At 63.8% G+C, this 12,491-nt stretch overlaps 1 protein-coding gene across 1 annotated transcript; it reads left to right on the top strand.

The window, feature by feature from the left end:
- The first annotated feature begins 2,705 nt into the window (after positions 1-2,705).
- Positions 2,706-11,770, top strand: LOC147526787 (calcium/calmodulin-dependent protein kinase type IV-like). Its single transcript, XM_086627800.1, has 11 exons — positions 2,706-2,803; positions 6,487-6,565; positions 6,818-6,880; positions 9,011-9,093; positions 9,269-9,341; positions 9,868-9,958; positions 10,059-10,133; positions 10,324-10,399; positions 10,506-10,632; positions 10,987-11,139; positions 11,546-11,770. The coding sequence occupies exons 1-11, from the start codon at positions 2,706-2,708 to the stop codon at positions 11,768-11,770; spliced, it is 1,143 nt and encodes a 380-aa protein (XP_086483926.1).
- The last annotated feature ends 721 nt before the right edge of the window (positions 11,771-12,491 follow it).

The following is a 12,491-nucleotide window of genomic DNA, read 5'->3' as shown; positions in this document are numbered from 1 at the left end:
GGTGGCAGAGGGGGTGTCTGTAGGTGCCATGGGCAGGGTTTTCAGACGCAGCCCCCTGAACAGGGGGATTGTGGTTGTTCTGGATGAAGCAATAAATATTAATTATGCAAACCAGCCTCTTCCAGCCCACCCTGGTCTCCACAACAGACCAGAATGGGAAGAAACGGAGGGAGAGTCAATTAATTCACTTAGCAGGTCACTCCCGTTAAGAACATCCCTTTCAAAAGAGAGTTGCAACGCGACTGGATCAAGCAGGGCTGAGTTTGCCTCCCTCAGATATGATAAAATATTCTAATAAATGCTTGGGAAGCCCATTACAAGGAGAACGTTTCGTGCCGGCGAGACCTTCGCGGTGCAGCCTTTCATACGGGGCTCCGGTCCGAGCCACGGCGGTGGGGGGGCTGTGCCGCACCCCCGGGGCCCCACCACCCATGTGCAGGGTCGCTGCCCCGTGGGACACTCTCACTATTTCCGATTTTTAATAGCAAAACATAAAAATCTGCTCCTGGCTCGCAGCTTTGTGGAGGAGGGCTTGAAAAAGAGCCCATCGGCCGGCCGGGTCCCAGATGAGGAGGGGGAACGGGGCTCCTCGCCGAAGCCCCCACACGCCTCGGCACGTTTGGTGTCAGAGCTGATGCCACCAGCATGGTGTGACCCACAGCTGCAGGCTCGCCAGGATTCGTTTCCTGCCCCAGTACATTCAGGACAAACCTCCCGTGCTGCGGGAAACACAAAACCCCACTGGGCTCCTGCCAGAGTAGACAGCCCAGCCCCCAGCCCCATTTCCATCCAAATCCCTTTCCAGCCCCATTTCCACCCCAAATCCCACCCCCAGCCCATCCCCATTCCCATCCCAAATCCCACCCCAGCCCCATTTCCACTCCCAACCCGCCCCTGGCCCCATCCCAACCCCATTCCCAGTCCCACCCCGATCTTATCTCTGTTCCCATCCCGTTCCTGGCCCGGGTCCACCCCATCCCCAATCCCATTCCCACCTCATTCCCACCCCATCCCCAATCCCATTCCCACCCCATCACCAACCCCATTCCCACCCCACCCCACCCCTGAGCCCCACCCAAACCCTACCCCAGCCCCCTCCCCGCCACGCCCCTCCTTCCCACCCCCACCCCATCCCGCCCCAATCCCAATCTCAGCCCCGCCCTGCCCCCTCCCCCTCCCACCCCCTCCCGCCCCTGACACCCGCCCCCCGCCCCCCCCGCTCCCATCCGGTGGGCGACGGCGTCACCGTGCGGCCGCGCCCGGCAGCGCCCGCGTCCTCCCGGGGCGGGATCGGGCCCCCGGGGGGGGTGCAGGGCTGTGGGTGCTCCCCGGGCTGCGGGGCAGGATGCGGCCCCCGGGGGGGGGTGCAGGGCTGCGGGTGCTCCCCGGGCTGCGGGGCGGGTCCGTCCCTCGGTACGCGGGGGGGTGCCGGGCGCTCCCCGGGAGCGGGACCCGATCCGGCGCCGTGCCCCCCCCCGCCGCGGGCCCTGATCCCGGCGCTGCGAGCGGCTGCAGCGTGGGGCGGGGGCCCGGGGCCGCCCTGAGCGCCCCCCCCCCCGCCACCGCCGGGCACGGCCCGGAGCCTCGGGGGCTGGCGGGGCGCGGTGCAGTGGCGGCGGCGGGCCGGGGGGTGGCACGGCCGAGCCAGGCGGGAGCGGGGCCGGCCCGTGCTGCTGCCTGGGAGGGTCCCCGAGCGCCGCAGCCCCGGCCCCGCGGCCCCACCTTCCTCTCTCCCGGCGTCCCTGCATCCGCGCACCCCTCCGGCACCCCTCCGGCACCCCTCCTGCATCCCTCCTGCATCCCTCCATCCTTCCTGCATCCTTCCTCCATCCCTCCTGCATCCCTTCAACCTTCCTGCATCCTTCCTCCATCCCTCCTGCATCCTTCCTCCATCCCTCCATCCTTCTGACACCCCTCCTGCATCCCAACACCCCTCCTGCATCCCAACACCGCTCCTGCATCCCTCTTGCATCCCTCCTCCATCCCTCCACCCTCCTGCTGCTGAGTTCTGACACCCCCGCGGTGGGGAGCAGCGGGGGGGCCCTGCCGGCCGGTTGGCACCACAGGCCCGGGGGGCTGCAGCCGGGCTCGGCGGCAGCCCCGGGGCGAGTGGGAGCTGAGCGGCCCCCGCACCCAGCGCCCACCCCATGCCGGGGATGAGGCGGCCCCGAGGGGGGGGACACGGCTCCGTCGTGCAGCGACGCCGCAGCTGATGGTACGTGCAGGTCCCCAAATCCAGCCTGAATTTAACGGGGTTGCAAAGAGCGGGGGGCTGCGGGGGGGTCGCAGGCCTGCTGGGTGTCTGGGAGGGTGGTTTGGCAATGACTGCAGGAATCGGTGGGCAAATACCCCAAATTGCCCAGCCTGGGTGCAAGGTCTGACCTGGCCAGCTCGGAAAAGCTGAGGCAGCCCCAGAAGGATGGGGATAGGATGGGAAACGGGGAGTGGGGAGGCCTGGTGTGAGAAGCTGGGGGGGGACACGACGTAGGCAGGGGGGGTGTTATCTCCAAAAAGGCAGCGTACGTGCCTGGCAGGAAGGGGATTTGTGGCTGCGACTTCATCGCGTGCGATAATCCTGAGCATCGCTCTCGGCTGGGCCATCTGGGCACTCGCACGGGTCGGGGGCAGCGGGGTGGGGGGGCTGCGGCCACAATCGAGTCTCCTTTTCCAAGCAGCTGGCAGGAGCTCGCTGCCCCCGGCCAGCCATGCCCTCCTCCAAGACCAGCAGCGAGTTCTGGATCGACGGGTCCCACCGCGAGACGGCCTTGGAAGATTTCTACGTCGTGGGCCCCGAGCTGGGACGGTACCGGCTGGCAGGGGGGTCGGGGGGCGCTGGCGGGGGGCAGGAGCGCTCCTTGCATGGGAGCTTGTCTCCATCGGGGCAGGGACTGGCCTGGTGGGGAGAGGGATGGATGCAGGAAGGGATGGAGTGGGGTGGAGGGATGGGTGAGGGGGGTGTGGAGGGGGACCCTGCCCTCACATGAGCCGGGGTTGGATTTGCCGTTGGATTTCGGGAGCCCTCCCTGAGGGTCTGCAGGATGGGGTCCGGGTTCCGCATGCATGGAGCTGTACGTTTCCCACCCCCGTGGTACAGAGCGCGCTCGTGGCGTGGCCCCGTCTCCCCTCTGAGCAGCCCAAGGCTTTTTGGGGGGTGGGCGATGAGCTTGGCACAGCGTGGGGCCACGGTGGGTCCCTCCTGCAGTAGCCACCTGCAACAGACGGGTAGCGCGAGCCCCAGCAACGGGATGTGGCCCCAGGGGGGGATTTATTCCCAGATCTGGATTTGTCCCCCTGGGTCAGACAGCCCCACCGAGGGTACCAGCTGCGTCCTGATGCGCTGGCACCGATGGCAGCTGCCTCGGCGGACACCAGCTGTTTGGTGGAGGCTCTCATGGCTTATTTATTAGAGGTCCTGCTGTAAATCCTCACAGGCAGGGACAGCAGGGTGGGCGTGCCAGGTCCCACGGGTGCTGTGTGCCGTTTCGGGGCTGCCAGGAGGGGTGTGTGTGTTTTAAACCTGCCTGAAGCCCATTTCTGCTTCCCTGGTGGGTTTGCCCTCGCTGCTGGCACGTGCTCCTCCGGCACTGCCATCTTCCATGGCACCTTGGCCCTTTCCCAGCCCTTGCAGGGCCTCTCGGGATGCAGCATGCAGGGGACCCCAGGGCCGGTGTCAAGCTCCCCTGGGCCCAGGCAGCTGCCGGTGCCACAGGGGCCATGACCCATCCCGGAGATGCCCAGGCCCAGCTCCCACCTCCGGCAGAGGAGAGCGGCAGCACTGGCACTGAGGATCTCCGGTGCTGGGATCACTCCCAAGTGGGGGGCAGGTGACAAGGGGCAGCCGGTGTCCCAGTGCCCCCAGGGCAGCGGGGTGCAAGGAGGTGCCGGGATCCTGCGTGCGGAACGTTTGCTGGTCCCGTTTGAGCAGGGCTCCAGGCTGTGCCAGTGGGGAGGCGGCAGTGCCGCCCGCTGAGCCCCAGCTCTGAGGCAGATGTCTTCGGTGGTGGTGGTCCAGGGTGGGCCAGCCCGTCGTGCGCAGGGTTTCCGTCGGCAGAGGAGCCTTTGGGCCTGAAAAACAGCAGCTTTGGTAAAAGCTGGTATTTAAGGCTTCTTATCGAGGTGTGGCCAGTGGCAGCCCAGGGCTCGGCAGCACGTGGTGCTGCGCAGATGGACGTAGGACAGAGGGACAGGCTCTGACCCCAGGACGTCCATCCTTCCTTCCTTCCTTCCTTCCTTCCTTCCTTCCTTCCTTCCTTCCTTCCGTCCTTCCTTCCTTCCTTCCTTCCTTCCTTCCTTCCTTCCATCCATCCCTCCTGTTTCAAAGCAAACCGCTCTCCGTCTCTTGGACCCATCCTCTCGTGCCGTTGGGCACACGATGTGATCTGGGGCGGGGGGTCCCGCTCGCCACGCACGGCATTCGCGTAGCACCTCTCTGCCGTGGCACACCGAAGCCGCCCGAGCCGCCGTGCCAGACTGTGAGGTTGGATCCTGCTCCAGCCTTAGAAGCCACGGGAGACAGGGATGGACGGAGGCAGCGTGGAGTGGCTGTCCCACCGCAGGACCCGGCCTGATGTGCCCGGGGGTGACTCGGTGCATGCAGGGGCTGCTCTCGACCCTCGCGCCATGGCCGCAGCGGCTGGCTGGCATGCCGACTCGGCTGTGGGTTCTCCCCATCCTCCCCTCCAGGCTGGCACTCGGCCGGCTGCACGTGCCCCCGCCACCGCTGCAGGCTCTCTCGGCAAATCCCATTGTTCGACATTTTCCAGTTCATCTGTAAAGCAAATGCAATTATCCCCTGTCGCAGCGAGGCTGAGCACGGATATTTATCTGAGACCTTGAGCAGCAGTGAGCGGCGGCCGCCGGGGCGAGGGGCTGGGGTGGCAAATGCCGGCACGAATCCAGCCGCCACCATAATCGGCAACACACGAGGGGCCGCGGGCACAGCGGGCTGTGCCGTGTCCAAGGAGTGACCCTGGCACTGCCTAAACACCGAGCCAAGGGCTCCCAACCCATCCTGGGAGCAGCAGGAATCAGGCTGTAAATCGTGCAGAAAAATCTTGTGGGAAAGCGAGAGGTGCCGGGTCCGGGCTGGGCTCCAGCCGTGGTGCCAGGTCTGGGCTGGGATCCAGCCATGGTCAGGTGGCAGAGGGACGGGGAGTGGGGGCTGCCAGGTCCTGCCCCCATGCCCAGACTGGCTGGGAAATCCGGATAATACCCAGGCACCAGGGCACGGTGGTGTTGGGGTGCTGTGCCATGGCAGTGGGGGTCTCTGGGGGAGCTGCCGCAGCCTGGGGAGACACTCGTGGCTTTTTCTCCCACGGGAAGTGTTTTATTGCTGCGGCCGCAGCAGCGGTGGTGCCATTTTGGGTTCAAACTGGAGCCTTCCGCCCGTTTTCCTGGGCTGGAGAAGGGTGAGGGCCACCCCTCCCCTCCGAGCCTGGGAACTGGTTTCCAAGTTGCTTTTAACTTGCAAAAAAAAACGTCATAGAAAACGTTGAGCAAAAGAAAGAAAACGTTTGGAGAACGGCCAAGGTCTGGACCCGCTGGGTTTCGCTCGCCCTGCGGCACCCTGTGCCCCGCAGCATCCCCGTGGCACCCGGTACCCGCTCTGCCGTTGCCATGGGAATGCCATTCCCAGGTTCAGCCGGATGAGCTGCAAAATCCGCTCTCGTTTTTAAAGCAAATCCCTCTTCCTCGTGAGCACCCCAGGGCGGCAGCGCCGGGGCGTTCGGCACACGGGGCTGCAGCAAAGGGTCGCCCGCAGGCGCACCGAGGGTCGGCCTCGGTCGCAGGGGAGATTTTGGTGTGAAAGACAGTGTCTGGCACGGGGTGGCCTTTTGGTGCCAGTGCTTGCCAGGGCTGAGGGCACGGGGCGGGCGGGGACGCCGCGCACCTCGAGGCAGAGCCTGGACTCGGTCCCAGGAGATGGTGAAGCCAAAGAGCAACAAAACGTGGTCGATTACTCGGGGGGGGAGAATTAATCCGCTCCGAGGAGCCGGGCAGCCAAGCTGAGATTGCAAACGAGCCCCAGCAACGGGCTGGTTTCACTGTCCAGTGGCTGGAAAATGTCATTAACCAGATCCAGAACTCCCCGGCAGCTGAGGGGCACTGCTGGGATCTCACCGGAACGATCCCTCTCGGAACTCGGAGCGGTGTAACCGGGCGGGAGGTGTCGTGGTGGTGGGATCGCATTGTGCGCCGCGGCCTCGTCCGGGGTGGGGACCCTCGAGCGGGGAGAGGGCGGCTCCGTCCTGTCCCGAAAGCTGCTTAGGGATTTAAACCGCCGTAGGACTCGGGTTTAATTAAAATGGCTTTGCCCGGGAGAGCTGGAACTGATGTGGGGAGAGGGATGCCCAGGGGGGGAGATGGACACTGAGCTCCCAGGGTCTGGCACTGGTAAAGGTCATGGGGGGGGGTATGGGGTGAGTGGGACCCCCCCTCCATCCCGGCCCCATCCAGACCACATACCCCAACTCTGCCCTCCCGCAGGGGAGCCACCTCGGTGGTGTACAGCTGCCAGGAGAAGGGCACGGGCACCCCGTACGCTGCCAAGATACTGAAGAAGACGGTGAGTGTTGGGGGGGCTGCAGTGAGGAGGGGTCTCTGCTCCGCTCCCAAAGCTCCTTGGCACCAATGGGGTACCAGGATGGGCATGGGGCTGCCATCAGGCATTGCTCCCGTGGCATGGGGATCCTGGATGGGGAAAAGCACCGGGGTTTGGGCTGGGGGTGGCACTGGGTGCGTGAGAGGGGGGGGTCTCTGCACGGCGGGGGGCCAGACCCAGAGGTAACGCCACCTCCGTGCGGGCTCTGCTTTCCAGATTGACAAAAAGATCGTGCGGACGGAGATCGGGGTCCTGCTGCGGCTCTCGCACCCCAATATCGTGAGTAGGACCCCGCGGGACATCCCGCCTGCACCCCACGTCCCCTCCCCGCCTCCCAGACGGGCTCACGGGTGCCCGGTCCCCGCCGCGGCACGGTGACTCCCCACTCGCCGCCGCGGCAAACTCCCGGCCCCGGCGGCGCCTTTGAGCTTCCCAGCTCTGAGATGGAGGGGCAGACCCCCCCTCCTCCCCCCCAGCCCCTGGCCTGAGGTTTCCATTGGGTAAGCAATTTCCATCGAGGAGATCAAATGAACACCGCGGCAAATTGCCCATCCGTAATGAGTCCTGCAAGGGGAGATAAACGGGGAGGCCGGGGCCGCGGGTGCTGGGTGCTGCGTCCCGGCGCGGCCGGCCGCCGTTTCTCTTGCTCAGCGCTCGGGGGATAACGGCAGCTCGGCTGGAACGATTTGCAACGCCCGGGAGCGCATCGAATCACTGCCGGTGTCAGCAGAGCCGGGGCAATGGCAGGGGCCTGGGGGGGGGTCTGCGCCCCCCGTCCCTCCACCTGCCAAAAAGGCTTATTCCCGGCTGCTCAGTTCCACCGGCAAATTGCAAAAGCATCTCGGGGATGACCTGAGTTAAAGAAATGGCACAAAAAGCCACCTGGCAGCTGCTGCCACCGTGGTGCTGGGCACTGGCTCTGCAGGGGTGCGACAGACACTGCTCTGATCGATTTGTGTGGCCGAGACATCACCAGGACATCACTGGGACATCACCAGTATATCATTGGGACATCGCCAGGACATCACCGGGATATTGCCAGGACATCACCGGGACATCACTGGGACATCACCAGTATATCATTGGGACATCGCCAGGACATCACTGGGACATCACCAGTATATGATTGGGACATGGCTGGGACATCACCAGGACATTGCCAGGACACCCCCTCGCCACTGGCTGCTGCTGCCCAAGCTGCTGGTTTTGTGCAGCACCGCTCAGGACCCCGAGCTGGGATCCCAGCCCAGCCCAGGACGACCGTCCTGGGCCCAGTGGGTGTTTGCTCCCCGGAGGAGCCTGGCAGCGGTGTCCTGCCCCCTGCCACCACCCAAAACCTCCACGGAAAGAGGCACTGCGGAGACATGGGAGGAACCAGCTGGACAGTTTGAATATTGAAACGACCGAGTTTTCCGTTCGCTCCCAAGTTCAAGTGGTTTTCCAAGAGGAGATGCTCCATTTCATTATTTACGCTGGCGCCGTCGACGCGCTCGCTATCGTTCGGCACCAACCTCGACAGCAGATGATAATAGGATTGTAAACTTTTGAAGTTAATAGGAAAATTATAGTGCTTCCATGTATTATTATAATGCAATAAGCTGCCACATAGTGTCTCTCACCCTGCGGGGTATCACGGCTTGTCACCCAGCCTATGAAGGTAATGATTAAAGCCCCATGAAATTCACAGTGTCACAAAAGTCTTAAGAAGCATGAAATTCTCTGTTTTCCATAAAAAAAAAATTGCATTTGGACGTATTTTTAAGAGAGACCTGTTAATTCCAGATTCGCTGCAGTGGCACAAAGGTCTCGTGCAGACAAGCTCGCCTCGCGTGGGGGTGAAAGCCAAGAAGCAGGAGGAAAAACTCTGATTTTTTTTTTTTCTTAGTGCCTCTTCTGCTGCAAAACGGTCCGAGGGACCTTTCCGAAAGCACCCGTGGGGCCCCAGGGCCCTGGCACCACAGGGGGCTTTGGCCTCTCGGGGCTCCGGGCATCTCTCCTGCGTCGCTGCAAGCGCAGACGTGCGGGATCCGGCGCGGGAGGGACGAGGGCAGCGGCTTTGCCTGGGTCGCTCCCACGCCGCGGGGCTGGATGGAGACCCCCGAGGTGCCAACGAAGCTGCGAAATTAAAATCAGCTCCTGTCCTGGCTAACGAGCTCGGAGACACGAGGAGGATAAAGGCGCCACGTGCCCGTCTCTTCCCATCCCCAGCAGCATCTTTAACGCACGATGACGGGAGCGGGGCTGGTGCAAACAGTTAACAAAACATAATTTATGTTGAAATAAATAAAAAGGCGAGGAGGGCAACGCGCCGGCTGCCCCCGTAAACCCCTTACACCCCGGTCGCCCGCTCCTCCTAGTGCAGCCAGCCTCCGCGTCCCGCATCCGCATCCCTCCTGTCGCCCCTTGCAGATCAAGCTGAAGGAGATCTTCGAGACGCCCACCGAGATCGCCCTGGTCCTGGAGCTGGTGACGGGCGGAGAGCTCTTCGACAGGTATGCCCACCCCGCCGTGCCCAGCTAGCTCCCAGCCAGGAGGGACCAATCCCCCCGCGATGGCGCGGGGAGGATGAGGATGGAGGGGGCTGATGGGCACCACGGCTGGGGGGACGGTGGCGAGGAGGGGCCGTGCGGGGCAGGGTGCTGCCGTGCTGACCCCGTGTGCCCGCAGGATCGTGGAGAGGGGGTTCTACAGCGAGCGGGACGCTGCCCACGTGGTCAAGCAGATCCTGGAAGCTGTTTCGGTAACGTGGCCCCCTCGGCAGCCCCTGGGGATGGCCCGGCAGGGGGGTCAGGGGTGTCACTGGGGGGGTTCACCCTCCCAAACACCCCCGGGGAGGTGCCTGGAGCTGCTCCCATCCCAAACACCCCCGGGCAGAGGCGTTTGCCCACTCGCCCTTGGCCCACCAAGGGCATCGCTGGGGAGGCACCTCTTCTGATCTGCGTTTGGGGGGGATGAGGGAGAGGAGGGAGGAAGGTCAGTGCTGCTCTGCATCACAGGTTGGCTGGAGATGGGGTTTCTATGGCAACAGGAGGGTTTAAAAATGGAAACTCATAGCAGGAAATGTCCTTACTGTGCCCTCGCGGCCGTGCCGGCAGCTCCGGCACCGCAGCTGTCGGATGTTTCCGAAGGAACAGTTGGGCGAGTTGGTGCCACGTCTGTGCCGGGTCCCGGATCGCTGCCACCTCCTCCCCAACTCTGTCGGAGGCAGACGGGGCTCCCCCTGCCCCTGCCCTTCCTCCCCACATCCCCGCGCTCCCTCTCTGTAGTATCTGCACGAAAACGGAGTCGTCCACCGGGACCTGAAGCCGGAGAACCTGCTCTACGCCGACCTGTCCCCGGATGCTCCCCTTAAAATCGGTGGGTTTGCTGGGGCCCCCCCGGGGGGGGGGTTGTGGCACAAGGGGGGTTACTGGTGCCTCTCCCTGATGGCAGCCGCTCCCCTCTGCGTCCCTCCAAGGTGACTTCGGGCTCTCCAAGATCGTGGACGAACAGGACACCATGAAAACCGTCTGCGGGACGCCGGGGTACTGCGGTGAGCGGGGGGCAGAGCTGGGGGGTGGGAGGCTGCCCCCTGCCCGAGGCCACGCACAGCTCGGTGCAGGGATGGCCGATGGCTGTGCCATGCTCAGGAGGCGCTGCCGGTGCCCAGGGGGTGTTTCCTTCGCCGTGGCGGCGCTGCGGGAGCTCCCCACACCCCTTTGAACCCCAAACTCTGTTTCCAGCCCCCGAAATCCTCCACGGGTGCCCGTACGGCCCTCAAGTGGATATGTGGTCCGTGGGTGTCATCACCTACATCCTGTGAGTAACGCTGCCGGGGCCCCGCGGGCGGTGAAACCGCGGTGGCCGGCCGGTTCGCCACGGGGCCGGGGCGGTGGTGTGGAGCTCCTCTCTCCCGCGCTCGCAGGCTCTGCGGCTTCGAGCCCTTCTTCGACCCGCGAGGGGACCAGTACATGTACAGCCGCATCCTCACCTGCGACTACGAGTTCGTGTCGCCGTGGTGGGACGAGGTTTCCCTCAACGCCAAGGATTTGGTGAGCGAGCCGGCGCCGGTGCTCGGGGCCACCATTGGATCAGTGCTCGTGAAACAACCAAATGAGGGGATTTAAACTGAAAGAGGGGAGATTTAGATTTAGATCTAAGGAAGAAATTCTTCCCTCTGAGGGTGGTGAGGCACTGGCACAGGTTGCCCAGAGAAGTTGTGGCTGCCCCATCCCTGGCAGTGTTCAAGGCCAGGCTGGATGAGGCTTTGGGCAACTTGGTGTAGTGGAGGGTGTCCCTGCCCATGGCAGGGGGGTTGGAACTGGATGATCTTTGAGGTCCCTTCCAACCCAAACCATTCTATGATTCTGTGATTTCAACAAATGAAACCTTTTCGTTTGTTACAGGTCAGAAAATTGATCGTCCTGGACCCCCAGAAGAGACTGACCGTCCACCAGGCTCTGGAGCATCCCTGGGTCACCGGGAAAGCCGCCAAATTCGCTCACATGGACAGCACGCAGAAGAAACTGCAGGAATTTAACGCCAGGCGGAAACTGAAGGTGAGGAGAAAAAGCCCCGTTAACCCCTGGGGGTGGCTCGTGTTCGTGTCCCCTGGGAAAACAGCTGGGGCCACCGAGAGCTGTTGTCACTGGGTCTTCAGGGTCCCCTGCCCCGAGCAGATGAATGCTCAGTGACACGCGGCAGCTCGGGGGGCCCGGCGTGGGGAGGGGGTGAAGGACACCCCGGGGAGCAGCAGTTCGGCTGCCGGTGGAGGCAACTGCTGCTGGGAAAAGCCTTGCCGGAGGCGAAGGACTGCGGGTGCCAGCTCAGCGCGGCTGGAGGAGTGGGTGCCATCCCCCCTTCTGCACGCTCCGAGGGCTGGAGCGCCTCGGGAACGGCACGGGAGGGGAGAGGTCTGCCAAGCACGCGCCAACAACGGCTCACACCGCTGTGCCTTTCCAACAGGCTGCCATGAAAGCCGTGGTGGCTTCCGGTCGCTTGGGCAACCATGGGCACCACGACTGCTCCCGCAGCAGGCACGGCCGGGGGGGTTCCCGAGGTGCCTGCCCGCCCCAGGGAATGGGGACCGCCGGCTCCGGAGCCACCGCCACCGAGGACCTTGACGCTTTCCGGAGCGACCACCCCACCGTGTCCAAGGTTCCCATGAACGGCGCCGGCTGCGAGAGCTAACGCGCTCGGTGCCGCTGCTGGCTCGCCGTGGCTGCGACAAGCAATACCCCAGTGACCCTTGGATGCTGGCACGGGGGGAGGCGGGGGGCACAGGTCTGCGTCGGGAGCCCGTGGTCCGTCCCGTGGAGCGTCCCCGTTCAGTGTCCTGTTGTCAGTGCAGTCGTTCCCGGTCGCTGCGAGCGTATGTCTGTATGGACCCGGCGGAGGGAACAAGGCTGGCGCTCAGTCTTCCGGCAAATTTACAGTTTTGGCCACTGTGGCTTGAAAAGATCCCACGTGGCTTAAAAGCGAGGAGCAAGCAGCAGAAGGATTTCTTTCACCTTCCCTCCACAGGCAGCGAGTTGTCTTTCCGACAGTTTTGTGAGCTCCTGTAAATAGTCCTGAAGGTTCGTTTGCTCAGGGGACAGGGCACGTCGCCAACGCCGTGCCAGCAGGGCGCAGCCGTGGGCGCGCTGCGGTCAGACAGGTTCTCGGAGCCTTCGAACCCAGCGGTGTGATCCCATCCGGAGAAAAGTCCTCGCCGGTGGTTCCTTTCTTGTCTCCAGACAGGAGACACCTCTGCTCGATTGCGTTTTCGTCCCACTCCGGTGTCGTTTGTTCCCACGTTCAGTCTTGCTGTGGGTACGGGATGGTGGGAGGATTGTCAGGAACCGGGAACGCCGCTCATCCGGCCTCGGCGTTGGCATCCCAGGCCAGGATTTACACAAGGAATTTTAACGCA

The sequence above is a fragment of the Tauraco erythrolophus genome, chromosome 28 (assembly GCF_009769465.1).
Source record: "Tauraco erythrolophus isolate bTauEry1 chromosome 28, bTauEry1.pri, whole genome shotgun sequence".
Lineage (NCBI taxonomy): Eukaryota > Metazoa > Chordata > Aves > Musophagiformes > Musophagidae > Tauraco > Tauraco erythrolophus.
Note: the sequence above shows the minus strand (reverse complement) of the source record. Positions and strands in the feature narration are given on the sequence as shown.

What these genes read in the sequence shown, in the direction of transcription:
- LOC147526787 (XM_086627800.1), top strand. Translation starts at nt 2,706, where the DNA reads ATGCCCTCCTCCAAGACCAGCAGCGAGTTCTGGATCGACGGGTCCCAC. An exon ending in GGCGGAGAGCTCTTCGACAG is followed by an intron (nt 9,094 to 9,268) that starts GTATGCCCACCC and finishes GTGTGCCCGCAG; the next exon opens with GATCGTGGAGAGGGGGTTCT. An exon ending in AGATCCTGGAAGCTGTTTCG is followed by an intron (nt 9,342 to 9,867) that starts GTAACGTGGCCC and finishes CCCTCTCTGTAG; the next exon opens with TATCTGCACGAAAACGGAGT.